Source organism: Chanodichthys erythropterus, chromosome 9, assembly GCF_024489055.1.
Source record: "Chanodichthys erythropterus isolate Z2021 chromosome 9, ASM2448905v1, whole genome shotgun sequence".
Taxonomy (NCBI): domain Eukaryota; kingdom Metazoa; phylum Chordata; class Actinopteri; order Cypriniformes; family Xenocyprididae; genus Chanodichthys; species Chanodichthys erythropterus.
In genome coordinates, this window is record NC_090229.1 from 14,369,018 (window position 1) to 14,390,858 (window position 21,841).

Consider the following 21,841-nt stretch of genomic DNA (forward strand, 5'->3'; position numbering starts at 1 on the left):
AAAGATAGCGGGTTAAAGAAATTAAAACCCTGCGGGACAATAATACAGCCACGCCGAATGTTCACGTATTTCCGGCCAGCTCAGCGTACGGAGGAGTGTTGTGAAGCTGTAATCCAGACACAGACATTTTTACAGCTGTTGACGCTCCACATACACCTGCTGTGTGTAAATCTGACATTACAGCAAAATGGTGCTGCTGACAATGATCGCTCGGCTGGCGGATGGACTGCCGCTGGCGGCTTCAATGCAGGAGGACGAGCAGGTATGAGCTCAGTGATTCATCATTGATTATCATTTACACTAGGCCTATGTGTGCTGTGGATGTGAAATATAAAAGAGCAGTGCCTTGAGAACTTGACGTTTTCTTCTATACGTGTATAGTTGCCCGGATTTTTAATCCACAACAGCAGAGAGCTGTTTTAATTTGGCCTTTATTAGCTCATATTGCAGTAATTCGTCATCTCTTGTAGTGTTTACATTAATTTGAGATGCTGTACTTGGAATCTAACAGCGTAGTATATCTTTATCTATTGTATTTGTTTATTATCGTTTATTCTCAATTTGAAAGGTTAATTGGTCACAGAGAGAAGGTTCATTAGATGGAACCGTATAATTTGAGTGCTCTTGATCAGTAACAGCGCCCTCTTCTGTCTTGATTTGAACTCACACACCTGGTTTGTCTTCACCCTCCTAGCTAAATTTCACCCTTTAAAAAAATAAAAAAATAGTTTAAAAACACAAAAGATAAGTTAACAGCATCATAAGATCATAAAATATTCGATAACAGATTTCATAATTGTATTTTTCTGACTTCATTTTCAAATTACTTTATTTGTTAAATTGTATTTTCAGTCTGATTAACCGTGTATATTTTATGAAGCCAGTATAATAATTAAATCCCATATAAACACTAAATGTGCCTTATTTACAATAATAATAAAAAAAAAACATTTATTACATTAATCACAACATTGGCTTTTTTTTTTTTTGCATATTAGGGCTGCACAACGATTAATCGTGATTAATCGTTGGCAAAATAAAATTCTGTTATGTAATATATGTGTGTGTTCTGTGTATAATAATTATGTATATATAAATACATGCACATACATGTATAAATTTAAGAAATATATACATGTATAAATAAATATACATATTTATATATATTTTATATAACATAAATATAAATATTTTACATATAAATATTTTTTTCTTAAATATATAAATGTATGTGCATGTATTTATATATACATAATTATTATACACAGAACACACACATATATTACATAACACAGACTTTTATTTTGCAAACAATTAATCACGATTAATCGTTGTGCAGCCCTATTGCATATACAATAGTTTTTTGCTTGATTATAAATTTTTATATTTATAATCAAGCACTTTAGGATAAACCCTAAATTAGCTAACGGTTTCTGATACATTTCCCTAAAAATTCAATTGAATTCCTAAGAATTTCCCTATTTGTTCAATAACTCAATTTAAAATGATTGTATTTAAAGGGATAATTAACTGAAAAGTTCTGTTCACCTTGTTCCAAACCTGTAAAACTTTCTTCTGCATAACACAAAATGATATTTTGTCTATTTTGCACTTTTTTTTTTTTTTGTACAATTTAAAGTATTGTGACCAGGGGCTTTCAAGCTCCCAAATGCCACCATATGATTCATATACTTACTATATTGCACATCTTCTTGAGTATTCATATGATAAATGACATCTGTGCATCTGTTATAGTGTGACGTGTGTCTTGTATACTTGAAATGGTATTGTTTTAAATCATCCCTAGTTTGGAATGACTTGAAGACGAGCAAACAATGACTTTGAATGAATTTTCCTGCTTAATTTTGTGGTTGATTTATCCTTGTAAAATGATATTATGTCTGCGTGTATGTGATATTTCTGTAACTCAGAGAGCTATGTAGGCTGATGACCTTGTAGAAGTGTAAATTAAAATGATCTATTCCTCTTCAACATAAAAAGTATGTGATTTGTTTGGCACTTTTCTCTCAGTATTGTTTTTGACTGGTTTGATTGACCTGTAAATTCTCATGTGCAGCTGAACTTCTGTAATTATGGATAAACTGATTCTAAATTAATATAAACAAATACTGTAAAGTATCTTTTTTTTTTATGTATGTTCGGCAAAATCTAAAAAAATAAAATAAAAAAACCTTTATTAAAAAACTACATAAATTGCAAACCAGCTTATTTCCTATGTTTCTCATTTTTAACTGTAAAAACTCTTTGATCAAGACAAAGTTTTGGGCTTTGGTAGAAGAAATAAAAATTAAAAAAAAAAACCTAGAGTTGCTCCAAATGGTATTAATGTTCCTAATAGGTGCACAGCAGTTTCATTACCTTTACAGCAGTCAGTTGATTAAGGTCTAACATCTTTACATTTCCTCCTTTCATGCTGCCATGAAGGGAAGTGAAAAGGTTTGTTCACCTTTGGATTTGTGAAATCCCTCTGAAGAGGATTGAGTCAAATGTATCAGTGTATTATTATCTAATAAATGTGCACTTTTGTCCTTAGATGGGTCGAGACCTCCAGCAATATCAGAGCCAAGCCAAACAGCTCTTCCGCAAACTAAATGAACAGAGTCCCAACCGATGCACCTTAGAGGCTGGATCAATGGCCTTTCAGTAAGTGTACAATATATTAAAACTACACTAAAGCTGATAACTTATTTAATCATAATAAGTAGGTAAAAATGTTGACTTCAAGATCACAGTACATTTTATTTCTAGATTTACACAAAAATGTGATATATAAAACACATTGCTAATAAAATGTGTCTCTTCTCAAAGCTATGTCATAGAGAAAGGCGTTTGCTACCTGGTTCTCTGTGAGGCCGCGTTTCCTAAAAAGCTAGCCTTCGGTTATCTGGAAGATCTGCAGGCAGAGTTCCATGAACAGCATGGCAAGAAGGTGCCCACGGTCTCTAGGCCCTACTCTTTCATAGAGTTCGGTAATAGCCCTCATTCTCTCTCTCAATAGCCAGAGTTTCATTTACTTCCCATCAAGAGACAGCCTTGTAATTCAGTTTTCTTTATTTGTCCAAAGATACATATATCCAGAAGACCAAAAAGTCATATATCGACAGCAGAGCACGCAGGAACCTGAGCAACATCAACACAGAGCTACAGGATGTACAGAGAATCATGGTGGCCAACATAGAAGAAGTTCTGCAGCGAGGAGAGGCCTTATCTGGTAAATAATGCTTGTGATGGCTTGGTTCATTTTCTTTTTTTGTTTCTTCTCACTTTTAGGACATATAAAATGAACCACCTGTAAAATCTGTTTTTGAGGTATGTCGAATACAATATTAACGTTACTTAAACCAAAGCTAATGTTAAGAAGATTAAAGGGTTAGTTCACCCAAAAAATGAAAATTATGTCATTAATGACATGTCGTTCCAAACCCGTAAGACCTCCGTTCATCTTCGGAACACAGTTTAAGATATTTTAGATTTAGTCTGAGAGCTTTCTATCCCTCCATTGAAAATTTTGTACGGTATTCTGTCCATGTCCAGAAAGGTAATAAAAACATCATCAAAGTAGGCTATGTGACATCAGAGGGTCAGTTAGAATTTGTTGAAGCATCGAAAATACATTTTGGTCCAAAAATAACAAAAACTACGACTTTATTCAGCATTGTACTCTCCTCCGGGATCCTTTCCATTCCATTGAATTGATTCCATTGAACTGATTCCATTGAATCCTTTCATCTGTCGGCGTTGGTAATGCACTTTTACATCATTGTGGTTGTTTTTGACGATAAGGACGTCCGCAACATTTTGAAGCATCGAAAATACATTTTGGTCTAAAAATAACAAACTACGACTTTATTCAGCATTGTACTCTCTTCCAGAATCCTTTCCATTGAACTGATTCCATTGAACTGATTCCATTGAACTGATTCCATTGAACTGATTCCATTGAACTGATTCCATTGAACTGATTCCATTGAACTGATTCCATTGAATCCTTTCATCTGTCGGTGTTGGTAATGCACTTTTTACGTCGCCGTGGTTGTTTTTGGCGATTAGGACATCCGCAACATTTTGAAGCATCGAAAATACATTTTGGTCCAAAAATAACAAAAACTACGACTTTATTCAGCATTGTACTCTCTTCCGGGTCTGTTGTCAATCCGCGTTCACGACTCCGCTGCTGCTTCTTCTTTCCTGTTTTATATGGCGGTTGGCATCCAGCTTATTGGTGTATTACCGCCCCCTTCTGCTCCAGAGTGTGGTTCACGACTCCGCAGTGACGCTGCTGATGTAAGACGCTGCTGACGTGTTATCCGGTGCGCCAGAGCTTCGTTTACAGTCTGAGGGAGACACACACTGTATTCAAGCTATTCTACATTGTTTGTATTTTGGTATTGCTATATTTTTTAAAATGGTGCATAAGTGTGCATGTCGCGGGTGTCCCAATCGCCAAAAACAACCACGGTGACGTAAAAGTGCATTACCAACGCCGACAGATTAAAGGATTCAATGGAATCAATTCAATGGAAAGGATTCCGGAAGAGAAGACAATGCTGAATAGTTGTAGTTTTTGTTATTTTTGGACCAAAATGTATTTTCAATGCTTCAACAAATTCTAACTAACCCACTGATGTCACATGGACTACTTTGATGTTTTTATTACCTTTCTGGACATGGACAGTCTACCGTACATACATTTTCAATGGAGGGACAGAAAGCTCTCGGACTAAATCTAAAATATCTTAAACTGTGTTCCGAAGATGAACGGAGGTCTTACGGGTGTGGAACGACATGAGGGTGAGCCATTAATGACATAAATTTCATTTTTGGGTGAACTAACCCTTTAAGTTCAGCTAACTTATTCACTTATTAATTTTTAAGATGTAAATTAAAATGGATATTTCAAGTCCTTTGTAATGTTTTTGATGGCAGTAATGACTTTATTATGATATATTAATTGAACAAAAAATGTTAATGCATTAATATGGAACTAATTTAGGTTTAAATGCAAATTTTTTGCAAAGTGTTTTGCAAAGTGTTTCCTGAGAACCAAATTAGCATATGTGACCCTGGAAAACAAAACCAGTCATTTTTTTAAAACTTGAAATTTATACATCATCTGAAAACTGATAATAAGCTTTCGAGATGTTTCAAGCATTGATGTATGGTTTGTTAGGATACAACTGAATATCTGGAATCTGAGGGTACAAAAAAAAATCTAAATATTGAGAAAATCGCCTTTACAGTTGTCCAGATGAAATCCAATGCATATCCACTCACAAAAATATATTTTTGATATATTTACCGTAGGAAATTTACAAAACATCTTAGTGTAACATGATCTTTACTTAATATCCTAATGGTTTTTGGCGTAAAAGAAAAATGTATCATTTTGACCCATACAACGTATTGTTGGCTATTGCTACAAATATACCTGAGCGACTTATGACTGGTTTTGTGGTCCAGGGTCACATATTAGAATGATGATCATGTGAAACTGAAGACTGGAATAAATTATATTTTAAAATAGAAAACGGTTATTTTAAACTGTAATAACCGTATTTTTAGTCAAATAAGTCCAGCCTTGGTGAGCATAAAATACTTATTTCAAAAACATTAAAAAATCTTACTGACCCCAAATTTTTAAACTGTAATCTCTCTATCCACTAAAGAAGTCCTTTGCCTGAAAACGTTAAAAATCCCTAAATAAAACCTGCAAAATTGTGTACTGTACTGTATATTTGAGATTTCTTCTCTTCACATCTTCATGTTTTTATCCTCAGCATTGGACTCGAAAGCCAGCAACCTGTCTAGCCTGTCCAAGAAATACAGAAGCGACGCCAAGTACCTGAACACTCGCTCCACGTACGCTAAGCTAGCTGCGGGTGGAGTCTTCTTCATCATGCTGATCGTATACATACGCTTCTGGTGGCTGTGAGGTGTGACGGATATACAGAGGGAAGAGGGGCTCTCGAGAAGGTTACAGGTGAAAAGCAGACGGATTCTCAAATGACGACAAGCTCACGTTGTGTTTTAAAAGCCACAGCCTGTTCTTAAAGACTGTCGGATCCGGCACTTTCCCTCCTAACAGCCCGTTGAGTCCCTAGCCTGATCCTCACTGGTATCTGTTTTATGAACTACACAGAAGTTAATCTGCGCTTGCTTGGAGTATATGAATGAAAGAGAGCGAATGAAAGTGTGTTTTCCTGTTTGTCTTTGTGAAATCCCTCCATTCATGGCAATTATTCTTATATACTGTATAACAGTACCATAGAGCAGCAGTGCATCCCAAACCAATGAATTAATGATTCATTAACAAGATGTGAATTCAGTTGTGAAGTTTTAGCACATTGTGGGTTGGAAAGAGGATAGAATCAGTTCCACTGACCACTTAATACTCCTCACGTTAGACTCCCAGCCAGGGGAGTAAATGTAAAGACGAGTTTGGGGGGGGCATTATTAAAGCTTTAGTCCTCTAATTATCAGCACAGAATTTATAATTGTATTGAGCGCCCATTTAGTCTCCTATATATATAAACCAGATATTCATATCTCTGAAAGTCTCATGAAATGGAGTGGTTTATTAAGTCTGACTTTGAACTTGCCTCAAATGTACATTTGTTTACGACCCAACAGCAATTTTGGAACTTTCGATTGTGTTCTTGGTGCAAAAGTTGCCCAACAAACAGCGCTTGCACTGCAGTGAGGACATTGCGGTCATGTCCAGTTACTCAATACAGACCAGATCATTGAAACTAGTGTCAGGGGTGAGTAGTGGCCTGCCACTTTTTTCAATTTGGGTCAGATGTAATCCAGTGCGGTGTAGAACATGTACATACAGTATATCTGGATCTGAGGTCCTGACTATTGCATGGTTGATGATATCTGACCTGGGTTACCTAGTACAGCTTTTTCTTTCAGAGTTTACACAAGTCTGTATTTTACGTGCATTGAAGAATTAAACACACAGTAACCAACCAAGCGTCCATGTACCAACCAGATGAGGCTAAAATGCTCATCAGAAGAGCATTTGTTCAACTCGCTAAACCTACAGTATAAATAAAATGATCCAAACTCAGATTTATTTGCTTTTCTTTCTGTTTTACAGTGGCATTTCTATGTGTTTTTCCTTTATTTTTGAACTAGTAGATACAGGTAGTAGAAACACTAGTCTTAATACAAGGACTCTTTCAATCATACCTAAAGAAATTGTATCATTGGCCTGTGGCTTTTGGGGTTTTCTTTGCCAAAGTAGGCCATTCATTTTGTGTCATTTCACATGTATGTTCATACTAGTTCTTTAGAATTATGTTTGGAAAGCATAACCTGATGAGCTTGGATGGGAATTTCTAACATGACATCCTTACAAAAGTTATGTGTCATATGTGTTAAATCTCATATTGTCTGTTCATAATTAGTAATGAAAAAGGGGGCAGTCACAAATGAAAGGTACATGCAGTTTTTTTTTTTTTTTTTTAGGTTATGCTTGCCACTATGACAATGGGCGACTTCTGATATTAATCATCTACCAGAAGCATTACCATTTGCAGTTACCTGGAATAGGATGTTTAAAAACATTTTCAGGAAAATGAGAGGCAAAAGAAATAATCTGAAACGTGATAACATGACTACATCATTGAGACGTCTATTTGATGTGCGTGCTTTGAAATCTGAAAGATATATATTTTTAGAGCATTTGCTCATCTGTAGTCAAAGCCATTTCCTGTCTGATGTTAAATAGACTTTCGGAAAATATCTTTAAGATGTTTATGATTTAGAAATGGTTTTTAAAAAGATGTTTTATCAGATGATTACACACAACAGGTGCTTTCCAAATAACCAACCAGATGCTCATGTACCAAGTGGATTAGGCTAAATACAGTATATTTGATTTTCTTCCTGGTTTTACGGTTCACTCTGGCATTTACGTTTTTTGATCTTTAGATTAGTAGATGTCTCAATACAAGGTAGCTGTCAGTCATATCAAAGAAATGGTCTCATTGGCCTCTGGCTTTTTCGTTTCTGTTTCCAAAGCAGGCCATTCATTTCATGTAATTTCACGTGCATGTTCATACTAGATTACTAGAATTATGGTTGGAAAGAATGACCCGATAAACTCATGGGAATGGGAATTTCTAACATGACATCCTTAAAGTTATTTTAATGTCATATAGTGGGTATTTCCAATGAAAAGGAGGGGAAACAGACACAAATTAAAGGTACACTTTTTTTGTGTGCGTGGGTTTCCTGTGAAGACCGTGTTCTCCTCTATCATCTACCAGAAGCAATAGTTCTTGGTTATCATTGCAGTTGTAGTAAAATAAATAAATAAAATCCTTGAAATAGGACCTTTTTTTTCTTTTTTTTTGGAAAAGTTTTCAGATATGGGAAGTAAAGGATTAACCTGAAAATTGATAGCACGCCTATACCGTGGTGATGCCTCATCTCAAATCAAAGTCCTGTCAGATGTTAAATAGACAATTAGAAAATATCTTTAAGATATTTATGGTTTAGAACTGCTTTTTTTTTTAAAGGATGTTTATTATTTAAAAGGATGTTCTTTTAAAATTCATCTGGGATACATTAGTGTGCTATCTGGGAATAGTATTCACTATCGCATCATGTCGGCCCCCATTAGGCGACCCGCCCCATGTAAAAAATAAGCATTTGTGGGCTGTGTTTTTCCTTTCACCGCTCTGGTTTTTAAAGTAGTTTACATGTAAACGTGTATAATAGTTTCGGCGTGCCTTGTTACTGTTTCAGTAGTGTTTTAAGTTAAAACTATTGTATACTTTCAGTGTTAAATAAAAATGGCGTTCTGTTCGAACGTCCCGCGGATGACTGGATGTTACGTTCTCTAGTGATATTCGCTTTAATGTCTACAACCACCAGAGTGCGCCCAAGTGTAGTTTAAAAATTTTGAGCATAAAAAAACCTTCCTGTTCTCGGCCCGAGCGCTAATTGTTTTTCGTTATTGTGCAAAGTTTTCAGTAGGAAGGAAACCGAAAAAACGAAGGATTTTAGAGACTGGATGCAAAAAAGGTGCTAACCATTTTTGCAGAGACAACGAAATGCTGACGTTCTTACCCCGTTATGTCTCCGTGTGTGCAGGAAGTGGGTACAGCCGAAAAGAGAAGCTGCCACGGTAGCGTGCATCACCAACCACAGAGCACAGACTCAACTCTTCACCCCTCAGTTTCTCTTTGCAGAGGGGGAAGTGGGAGTTTGCTGAGGCTGACCTGCTGATAAACACTGCCAGGCCTTGAACTATGCTGGATTTTTTTATTTGCAGAAATGGATGGATAGATGAGAAACTGCAGTAGATTTGATAGGTGCGTTTTTAGCAGCAGTTGTCCTTGAGGTTTACAGTTCTGTATCTTTAGCAATGTTCTTTACAAGAACTCTCGGTTTGTATCAGGCACAAGTAGATGTAGCTGATTTGTAGTTCACGACCCTGCTGTCACCATCAGTTTTATCTATGTTCTCCTACAGACTTTGTTACACAATTTTTTTCATGTTGTAAGGCTCTATTTTAAAAGTAAATGTCACTTCCCAGTAGACAGACATACTTGATAAACTCAAGAGTTAATTGATTGAAAAAGTTATAAACCTGGTTAAAACATTCTCCCTTTGAGATAAAATGCTCTGTGCCCTTGTGACCTGACAAAAAGGTGAATCTGTTTTTGTATCTCATGTTCACCTTCGTAAAAGATCCTTATCTGACACTGTGGGAAGCTGTGTGACAAGGGAAGTGTTTGCATACCGTTGATCATCAACACTGCTTGAAATTTGCTCGAGTGACACAGACAGGGCAGGACAAGTGCCAAGCGCTCATTTTCAAGATGGAGTTCAGAATCAGATGAGGTCAGTTTCAGAACTAATAATTGTAATAAGGCCAGACTTGTTGCAGTTGGAGGGATAGGAAGGCGAGGGAACATTTTGCCACTCCTATCTCTTGCTCTCTTTTCTACTTTCTTTCCGTCTCTCTCTTTTCTGTTGCCATGGTGGCAGGGGTGCGTGACAGTCATGTGAAAACGGAGCAGATTGGATTAAAATACTTGGTGTGATCAGGGGTCGTGTATACTGCACACGTACTAAACGCACCATGAACTGATTATGTACACACACACACACACTGTTCTCTGAGCGGGCTGCAGGGAAAGTTAGTGAAATGTGTGAACAAGTGACACACTTACTGGAATTGTTTTGCTGAGGAATGGAAAATGAAAGAGATGAATTACAAAAGGAAAGACAATCTAGTATCGAGAAAAGAAAATTATAGTAGATTTTTCTGTATACTTAATGTTATTATGAGGAATACGTCCAACTGTGTGAACGGAATCTTTTACAAAAATGTACCATGTTATCTGCACTTTCATGCCAAAATACCATTCTAGTTATTAGTTACTTACTACTTACTAAAAATTTTGGCTGGTAAGATTTAATAATATTTTAATGTTTTAAAATGTAATTTTTTACTTAAAGTTGCCCTAGAACTTTTTTTAAAAAGATGTAATATAAGTCTAAGGTGTCGTCTGAATGTGTCTGTGAAGTTTCAGCTCAAAATACCCCATAGATTTTTTTTAAATTAATTTTTTTAACTGCCTATTTTGGGGCATAATTAGAAATGAGCCAATTCAGGGTGTGTGGCCCTTTAAATCTGGTGCTCCACGCCCCAAGAGCTCGCGCTTGCCTTAAACAACATAAAAAAAGTTCAAACAGCTAATATAACGCTCAAAATGGATCTTTACAAAGTGTTCGTCATGCAGCATGTCTAACAGCATAAGTACAGTGTTTATTTTGATGTTTACATTGATTCTGAATGAATTTGAGGCTATGCTCCGTGGCTAACGGCTAATGCTACACTGTTGGAGAGATTTATAAAGAATGAAGTTGTTTTTATGAATTATACAGACTGCAAGTGTTTAAAAATGAAAATAGCGACAGCTCTTGTCTCCGTGAATACAGTAAGAAACGATGGTAACTTTAACCACATTTAACAGTACATTAGCAACATGCTAACGAAACATTTAGAAAGACAATTTACAAATATCACTAAAATATCATGTTATCATGAATCATGTCAGTTATTATTGCTCCATCTGCCATTTTTTTTGCTATTGTCCATGCTTGCTTACCTAGTCTGTTGATTCAGCTGTGCACAGATCCAGATGTTCTGCCCTTGTCTAATGCCTTTCATAATGTTGGGAACATGGGCTGGCATATGCAAATATTGGGGGCGTACACCCCGACTGTTATGTAACAGTCGGTGTTATGTTGAGATTCGCCTGTTCTTCGGAGGTCTTTTAAACAAATGAGATTTATATAAGAAGGAGGAAACAATGGAGTTTGAAACTCAGTGTATGTCTTTTCCATGTACTGACCTCTTGTTATTTAACTATGCCGAGGTAAATTCAATTTTTGAATCTAGGGCACCTTTATTAAAGGATTAGTTCACTTTCAAATGAAAATTAGCCCAAGCTTTACTTGCCCTCAAGCCATCCTAGGTGTAGTCCTATGTGACTTTCTTTTTTCTGATGAACACAATCGAATATATTAATAAATATCCTGACGCTTCCGAGCTTTATAATGGCAGTGAGCAAGGATCAACAAGTATGAGCTTAAGAAAGTGTCTCCATTCACATCCATCCATCATAAACATACTCCACACAGCTCCGGGGGGTTAATAAAGCCTTCTGAAATGAAGTGATGCATTTGTGTAAAACATATTACATCTTGTAAAAAAAATCATCAATGGCACCTTTAAATGTATTTTAAGTCTAAGGTGTCCCCTGAATGTGTCTGTCAAGTTTCAGCTCAAAATACCCCATAGATTTTTTTAAATAATTTTTTTAAACTGCCTATTTTGGGGCATAATTAGAAATGCGCCGATTCAAGCTGCGGCCCCTTTAAATCTCGTGCTCTCCACCCCCTCCCGAGCTCTCGACTCTATCATTGCATAAACAAAGTTCACATAGCTAATATAACCCTCAAAATGGATCTTTACAAAGTGTTCGTCATGCATGCTGCATGCATACATCGGATTATGTGAGTATTGTATTTATTTGGATGTTTACATTTGATTTGAATGAGTTTGAGGCTGTGATCCGTGGCTAATGGCTAATGCTACACTGTTGGAGAGATTTATAAAGAATGTATTTGTGTAATAAAATATATATAAAATAAAAATAGCGACGGCTCTTGTCTCCATGAATACAGTACGAAATGATGGTAACTTTAACCACATTTAACAGTACATTAGCATCATGCTAACGAAACATTTAGAAAGACAGTTTACAAATATCACTAAAAATATAATGTAATCATAGATCATGTCAGTTATTATTGCTCCATCTGCCATTTTTCGCTGTTGTTCTTGCTTGCTTACCTAGTCTGATGATTCAGCTGTGCACAGATCCACACATTAATACTGCCTGCCCTTGTCTAATGCCTTGAACATATGCAAATATTGGGGGCGTACATATTAATGATCCTGACTGTTACGTAACAGTTGGTGTTATGTTGAGATTCGCCTGTTCTTCAGAGGTCTTTTAAACAAATGAGATTTATATAAGAAGGAGGAAACAATGGAGTTTGAGACTCACTGTATGTCATTTCCATGTACTGAACTCTTTTTATTTAACTATGCCGAGGTAAATTACATTTTTAATTCTAGGGCAGTGGTTCCCAAACCTGTTAGGGAGGAACCCCAGCACTACACTTTTTGTATGTCGCCCTTATCTGACACGCCTACTTCAGGTCTTCAGGTGTGATAAATGAGGGAAACATACAAAATGTGCAGGAATGGGTGTCCTCCAGGACAGGTTTGGGAACCACTGTTCTAGGGCACCTTTAACAAGTTATGAAGTAAAAAAGTCCTACGTCTTGCCTATTCAAATTATGGAAAAAGTGTAACTGACACGATGGCAGTTCAGTTTTTTTTCCTAATTTAAATGCAGAAGTCGGTCTGGTGGAAGCTAGATATTTTACTTCATAACTTGCTAAATATGTTTTTTTTTTTTTTTTTTTTTTACACAAATGCATCGCTTTGCTTCAGAACCCCCCGGAACCGTGTGGAGTATGTTTATGATGGATGGATGTGAATGGAGACACTTTCTTAAGCTCATACTTGTTGATCCTCGCTCACTGCCATTATAAATCTCGGATGTGTCAGGATATTTATTAATATATCTCCGATAGTGTTCATCAGAAAGAAGAAAGTCATATACACCTAGGATGGCTTGAGTATGAGTAAAGCTTGGGGTAATTGAACTAATCCTTTAATTTATTACTCAACATGTAATGCATCCTACGTGCTTGTTGCTATTACTTTTCTACCAGTCATTGCCTAGCAAGTGATAAAATGGACAAAAATCTATGTGACGTGTTTTGAAGGAGAGTTCAAGGCTCTTTTGACATTGGCCAGTGCGCAACACCTTAGAAAAAAACAGCATTGTGGCAATGGTGAGGGTTTTTTGTTGGATATCATTCTCTCTTTTTTTCTGTGATGATAGTGGCATGTAATACTAAGTTGCATTATATTATTGTATTTTCTATGATATTTGGTCTACAATATGGTGGTCAAGTTTATTTTATTGAATTGATAAAGGTTGATAAATTACATCTAATATCTCACATGAGAATATCTAATATCTGACATGAGAATTGTTTGTCAAGCCATTCTCATTTGTTATAGTGACACTTAAACCATCATAAATCACACAGCGTCTCTATAATGCTGTTCTCACACACAATGACTTGGTTTGTAACGATATTGTATTATGGTTGCCATACTTCTCACAAAATACCTAGAATCTCAAGGCTTCCTCTTTATCCTGCTCGCTGTTCAAATTGACACTGTGATTTCACCTTTCTCCATCAGCTCTCCTGCTGTCTTGTCTCTCCTCCTGTTTCTCCTCTCTCACGCTCCCTCGATTCGCACCGCAGAGCCCGAGCAGCTGTACTCCAGTCTACCGGGGTCGTAAAAACCAGGGCCGAAAGAGGAAGTTCTGAGGGAGCTTGTGAGTTATTGCCCCCCAACGTACACATGGGGGCCTGGGAACTGCCCTCCACCCTCACCAAGCCTGAAACAAGACTGACGGCTGAGGCTTGATGCCCCTTCACCCTGTGTGTACACAATCTCCATTACACACACTAAAGGGAGTGACCCTCATACTGAGGTCACACTAAACATTGTATGTACAGCTCATCATCAATATGGGAACTTATGTGTCACTGTAATTGGGTTAGATCTTTAGGGCTACTTCATCTTTCTGATTAACTAGGCTTTTAAGAACGTTCAGTTCACAGTGTGTTTGGATAATGTTGATTATCAGAGAAAAACATTTTATCCTGCATTTTTAAACTTTTAAAGGCACTTATAGTAGGAGTAAACTGGTCCTGCACTTTGAAGGTTTAAAAGCAGAGAAGCTTGTATTACATTAATTTGTTCTTTAAATTGTTTTATTCGAGCTGTTAAGTTAGTTGTGTAAATCATTTCTGTTTTTTTTTGGGACTACTGTTCTAGAGAATTCATCATCAATTTGTTTGGTTTTTCTTACATTGCAACCTTGTCTATATCATTCAAACATTACAGGAAGTTGTGATATTGGATATTGCTATAGTAGTAGTAGTAGTATTTAGGCCTTAATTCACATTTAAGTAGCTTTTATAAATATGTCTTAGAAAAAAACATTACTGATGTGCATCTTTAGACAAAACAATGGCACTGACATATTTGAAGATATGCTAGTGCACATTGTTTTCAGTTAAAATGGCTCAAACATGTATTTTAGTCATTTTTAGGGGAAATTATTAATAGTTTAATATGCTGAGTCTACTAAGTCATCTGTTAACATGCAGAGCTTAATATGCAGAGATCTTAAAATGCCATCTGTTTTTTTTTTGTTTGTTTGTTTGTTTTGTTTTTTGTCTGACCTGAAACCTTCCTGCAGAAAAAAACCTTGAAAAAATTTGGCTTAAAGCTGGTCTAAGCTGGTCTTCCAGTCTGTCCAAGCTGGATTTTAGCTGGGGGAAAGCTAAAAAGTGCCCCAAACCCCTCTAAAACCAGCCAACATACCAGCCTAACCAGACTGGGAGACCAACAAAGACCAGAAAACCAGCTTCGGGTTGGTTTATTTCAACAGGGAATAACTGTTGGTTCATGAAACCTGTCTGAAAACAGTTATATCTGCAATTCTGTTTGGCACCTCAAGAGGCATTCTTTTAAAATTGTGTATTTTATTTATTTATTTATTAACTGCAATAGGTAAATACAGTCTGTTCTGTTAAAAAAACGTACTATGTGTCAAGCTGGTGACTGCAGATGGCGGTATTAATAGTGTCCTATCTAGATTAGCTACGCTGTTGTGGGAGTCTGTGTTATAGTCGGAGGTGTGAATACCAGTCATGCCTGGCATCAAGCTGGATTTATGACACAATTAACCCTTAGCAGGAAAAACACCAAGCTTACTCTACACTTTCCCCAATGTCGTGCACTTACATGAATGCGTGTGTGTGTGTGTACTGCCTGTAATGCACAAATCTGTGTATATTTTGAATTTTTTTTAGCACTACCTTTACTGCTATTTTATTTTATCTATTTGTCTCTCTCACTCTCTTATTCCCTTTGGACTGTGTGAAAGGCTACCGACCATAGAGAATTACTTTGACCTCAGTGCACTTTTAAGCCAGTGGGACCAGCCTCAGAAAATCAAAGGGCGGCTTATTCAGCATGAACTCTAAAACGATTTGCCATACCCTACAACTGTAACCCACATACGCAAACTCGTAATGGATCATCACAAAGGTTCTTACATTATACCCTAATCAGTTACAGTTGTGTCATACTTTTTTCATCATAGGTTCATCTGTAAGATGTTTACCTTTAAAAAAAAAAAAATAGATTTAGTACTTTTTATGTAGTAAAAAGCTTTATAACAGATACATGCATATATTTCACAAAACAAAATAATAACTTTAGAAAAAGTGTACTGTTCTTAATATGATGTGTTGCCTCCTCAGGGATCACACAATATGTTATTATTACTATTATTATTATTAATTAATTAAATTATTTGTATTCTTATCATTGGTTGGTTTATTTGTTTTGTCTTGTGGACTATAATATATCAAATAGCTTAAAGAGTTAGTTCACCCAAAAAATGAAAATTCTGTCATTTATTACTGACCCTCATATCGTTCCACACCCGTAAGACCTTCGTCATCTTCAGAACACAAATTAAGATATTTTTGATCAAATCCGATGGCTCAATGAGGCCTCTATTGACAGCAAGATAATCAACACTTTCAAACGCCCAGAAAGATACTAAAGACATATTTAAAACAGTTCATGTGACTACAGTGGTTCAACCTTGATGTTATGAAGTGACGAGAATACTTTTTGTGCAACAAAAAAAAAACAAAATAACGACTTTATTCAACAATATTTAGTGCTGGACGATTTCAAAACACTGCTTCATGAAGTGATTGTTTCGAAACAGTGGTTCAGAGTGTGTATCAAACTGCCAAAGTCACATGATTTCAGTAAATGAGGCTTCATTGCGTTATAAACGTTTTGAGTTTTCAATGGTTCACGTTACTTTGGCAGTTTGATACAGTGATTCGAAGCAAAAGATTAATAAAGCTTCGAAGCTTCATGAAGCAGTGTTTTGAAATCTCCCATCACTAGATATTGTTGAACAGGTTGAACCACTGTAGTCATATTTAACTGTTTTAAATATGTCTTTAGTAGGGCATTTGAAAGTGTTAATTATCTTGCTGTCAATGAAGGCCTCACTGATTTTATCAAAAATATCTTCATTTGTCTTCTGAAGATGAACGAAGGTCTTACGGGTGTGGAACGACATGAGGGTTAGTAATTAATGACATAATTTTCATTTTTGGGTGAACTAACCCTTTAAAAATAACATATGCACACACTATTTTTATTAACTCTTTATAATAAAAATGATAAACATCTAACAATCTTACAGATTCTGCAAGGGTTATGTAAACATATGAACTGTATGTGTCCACATGCAGACTTTGACCTTGATGTCACTAATGGTCTAAGACTGAAATGGTATGGCCTTCGTTCATCATGTCTGTAGGTCAATGCTCATAAACATGAGCGCTCTCCTTTTCCCACAGTGCTGTATAAATAGCCCTCTCACTGTGTATGTGATGGCTGAGCAGACATCACACTCGCAACAGCAAATTCCGCCCACCTGCTCCGGCCAAGACCCAAGGTCCGCTTACAGGACACGGACAAAATTCTCCCCCTTAGGAACCTCATGGCTTTAACTGTCAGCTCTCTCCTTACTGCTTCTTCCAGTAACCGCTCTACTGTCTTGGCCCCTCTGAGGACAAGTTTTCATGTCAGGCTGTGTCAGAGGGGGCCGCAAGCTGACCCAGAGCCCTGACCACCGTGGAACGTTGAGAAGTAGTGTGGTGCTGCGGTGATCCAAACACTTGCGCAAAGTGAACATGAGTCTTGAGAACTTGGCTTTTGTCCATGCTAAGATCATAGCTGTTTTAGTTTTGAAGATGCCGTGCAAAATCTCACTGCGTCTTTTGGGCCATAATTATTGCCGTATTACAATTCTCATAAATGTTAAAGATTCATCAGTCATTTACCACATAAAAAGAAGCTCAATGCACATTATCACGGACATCAAACAAATCTAATTTGTAAAACAAACACATAAAACACATTTTACAGTATCTGTGGTAAAAAAAAAAAGAAAAAACTTTTTGTGAGGTAATCTAAAAATTTGCTTTATGTGGTAACACCTAAATTATCTATTTCTTTAAGCAAAAATACTATTTAAAATGATTAAATTAACTTGACTTTGTTTTATTACATCTAACTCATTTTAAAGGGATAGATCAGGTATAAAAAGACCTATAAGGTATAATTAAACAAAAAATTTGACCCATTTTTACTGTGAAATGCAAGTCTGTGTTTTGCTGTTTCAGTGAATCAGTCTCTTTTGGATTTTGGGTCTTTTAACTTTTAGCATATGTTGTCAAACTGTACAGACACTCCATTGTGTTCAGAATCAGACACACCTTACATTCAAAAGAGCACAGTTTTCCAGCTTCATGTGTGTCATATTCATAACGCTGATGCAAATTACAGGCCCACTGCATGTCACATGGCTCATCACATCACAACAACATGAAAACTCTTTCTATTTAATTCCCATTCAGGAGAAAAGATGGGTCTTTTTTTGTGTGAATCTCTTTTGTGTGTAAAAAGTCATGTGATGACCTAATGTGATGATGCATGGGTATCTCGTAGGCTAAATAAACGCATAGGAAATGATTAGCAGAAATCAGTAAACAAAACATGTTACAACTAATCCATGCGTTGTCTTTTCCCAGGCCTCACCTGCTGTCATCTAACTGGCTCTTTCCCAAAGGTTTGAAAAAGCTTTCTGTAATGACACTAGTAAGTAAACATATTATGGAGATCCATAAGTATAGGGAGGAGTTGCACACACAAAAAAATCCCTTAATCGTTTTTACGTTGCATATTTGGAATTGCTAGAGCAGATCTTAAGCCTATACGTGATCAACACTCTCTCATCTTACAGCCACTGCTACAGTTTTGCTGCACCATCTGGTTCAAATGATGTTGAAGTGTATAAGAAGGTCACAGATAATCTACCACTAAATATACCCCTCACTTCCTGTGCCCTCTCTCCCATTTCATTTTAATGGAGCAAGAGATAGGTGATGCTTCCGCTGGATTTGCCATCTATGTATCTATGTATCTTTGTATCTGTCTATGTATCTGTCTATGTATCTATCTATGTATCTATATATGTATCTATCTATGTATCTATGTATCTATGTATCTATGTATCTATCTATCTATCTATCTATCTATCTATCTATCTATCTATCTATCTATCTATCTATCTATCTATCTATCTATCTATCTATCTATCTATCTATCTATCTATCTATCTATCTATCTATCTATCTATCTATCTATCTATTTTCTCAAACTGGTAACTTCCTCCTCAAATGTCATGGCTGAGTTTTTGGTGTGTACTAAGTGTAGTTTCCCACGCTGATGGACGGTGAGCAGAAGAGGTGGGGGTGTAGGTAGCCAATCGTGAGGCAATCAGTCTTCTGATGCCACCTAACCGCCATATATCAGTGTTTTATCCAGCCCCCTTGACGCATTACTGCTGAGATAAATCACCCTCTGGATGGCAGGCCATTAAAAATTGTCCCAGCAGTTTCCAGATGACCTTTGTCTTATCATGCATACATTCATTCATTTTGATATTTACTTTTGCAGCCCTGGCATCGTGTCCATTAGTCTGAGATAAAGTTTGCTCCAACTTTGAAAGGTTGTATAAATGAGAGGTCAGTCTATAAAGGTGCTCTGCCAATTGATGTACCACCAAATACATAGCTTGTTGTGGTGCTCATCAATTGCAAAATATACATATTGGGGTTTTTTTTGTTACTTGAGTTGACGTGCAAGAAGTGGCAACTTTACTCTGTTCCCTTTACTATAGAAAAGATACCTTTAGATTCTGCTCAGACGTTTTCATTTTCTAGAAGTTTAAAATAACAATAAATGAAACTAAGTTTTACAGATGGCTTTAGCTGATGTATTGCACAGATGGTTTTTTTTTTTTTTTGCTAAATGAGCATGATCTGAGCTCAACGGCACAGATGGCACGCCCAAAGGTTGAAGCCGTTGTTTTTGTAGGGACTTTAGGGGAGATTCCAAAAGAAACTCCTAGTAAAAATGAATAGTAGGTGAGAATTGTTCAGCATGAAGCCATAAGATAAATGTAACATTGATAAAACAAACAATGTTGTAATTATGCAATATTTTCTATAAAGGTTACATTTATGGAAAAACATTTTATTTGATGTCAGCCAAGGCCATAAAAAGCCAGATTGTAATCATCAAATTCCTCTATATTTGTGATATAATGCAGTAATTGAAAATCACATGATGTGCATCTGCAAAGGTCATCCTTGAGGAATGAGCTGAGACCTGCAAACTGTCTCGGTCTGGAAAAATAGGGAAAGAATAGAAAGTCTACAGCACCCTGGAGAAAGGCATTATGGCACAGCAATCCCTTTATTGCAGTCAGCTAGAGAAACAAAAGCTGGACCCCCGACAGGGAAACTGGAAGGGTTAATTTGCTCTATTCAGTGCAAAGTCTTTCATCAGAAAGCAATGGAGGACATGAACAAAAAAGGGATTGATTTGTTTATTTTGCCTTTACAACAGCAGCCTGTTTAACGTAACATCTTAAACAATGGTGTCCAAAGCACATCTTTGATGATCTCTGGTGCTTGATTCATGACATTTGTGTTGTGATGTTGGTGGAAAGAACTGGGGCAGGACTTGTTTCACTGACTAATATAATTTTCCATGTCAGTGACAGGCCATTTTTGTTAGGACTCTCAAAAGCTTAGAATGATACACATTTTCTGTGAGGATGTTGTTTGCAATGCTGTTATGCAAAGATTGAAACTCAGAGAGTTGTACTCAGGTTGTATAAATTGCTACTTATTCACCATAATTTTATTTGAATCAGACTTGACTTGGACTTGATGAAGTGTTTTATCCATCCTATAGAAAACAATTGTAGAATTAGTTTGCTTACTATGAAAGCTAGGAGTGTTTTGAGGCCTCTTGGCCTATGTAACTGTAAGGGTCAAACAAGTTTACTTGGCCACTGAGCATATTTTGTTATTAATTTTCCACCAGACAACAGGTTGTGAAATAAACAAGGCCATCATTAAAGGGTGTCATGTGAAGGCTTCTTGCCTCTGGGGAGTAATGACTGTTTTGATACAATGTTTCATTTGGCCAATGGGAAAATGGTTGACCATCAATTGGCAGAAGGCCATGAGAGATTAAGGTAAAAGATGTACAGTAGTTGGCAGTCGGTCACCCTTACTAAGAAAATTGTCTCTTACATAAGCAACACCTGAAGTTTTAATTGGTGAAATGACTGGTAGAAAGGTCGGGGAGTACATGGGAAGGAGGTGTGGGAGGAGAGGCCCTGTAAGCGAGAATATGGGAAAATGATACCAGCCAATGATACTACTTTGGTGTGTTTTAAGAGATAAAAATGTATAAAAACTGTGCCCCGGCTAAGAGAGCCTCAGATGTAAGCTGGCACCTCAATTTATTGTTTGACTATAAAGTTAAATACTTCTGGGACCTGATAATTTGAGTCTGTGAGTTTTTCTTCGAGACCTGATCTGAAGGGACAAAGAGACATCGAATCTGCCACAACAGTCTTCAAAGTCACCATGAAATCAAAATTGACCATTCTTATTTTTATTGAATTTTGCAGGATTTATAATAGCCTACATTATTTATCTGTGCACATCATACATATCATATATATAATATAATTATTCATCATATATATAGCCATATATATATATATATATATATATATATATATATATATACATATATATATATATATATATATATATATATATATATATATATAATTATTTAATTTCATGTGTCTCCGTAATCTTAAAAATAACTTCCTTTTTCTCCTATAAAAATGTGAGTGCTTCAAATTGAAAATGGCTAGTTTCATTTAGAACACAAGCATGCATTTTTTAATAACTGCTCAGCTGTGGAAACGTGACTCATAATGTGACACATTAACACATTATAGGCCTATATATAGAACAAATGGTCAAATCTGATGTTAATTTATGCTACTATCCAATGTAAATTAAACATCCAAGAAGTCATTCAAATTTATTGGGATAAATACTAAAATACACAGATATTTATATACACAATATGGTA

The 21,841-nt window shown here is 36.2% G+C and overlaps 1 protein-coding gene across 1 annotated transcript; it reads left to right on the plus strand.

The window, feature by feature from the left end:
* Nucleotides 1–71: 71 nt before the first annotated feature.
* Nucleotides 72–7,517, plus strand: sec22bb (SEC22 homolog B, vesicle trafficking protein b). The gene is made up of 5 exons (XM_067393625.1): nucleotides 72–262; nucleotides 2,555–2,664; nucleotides 2,830–2,990; nucleotides 3,086–3,232; nucleotides 5,799–7,517. The coding sequence occupies exons 1-5, from the start codon at nucleotides 188–190 to the stop codon at nucleotides 5,951–5,953; spliced, it is 648 nt and encodes a 215-aa protein (XP_067249726.1). The 5' UTR covers nucleotides 72–187; the 3' UTR covers nucleotides 5,954–7,517.
* Nucleotides 7,518–21,841: the final 14,324 nt, after the last annotated feature.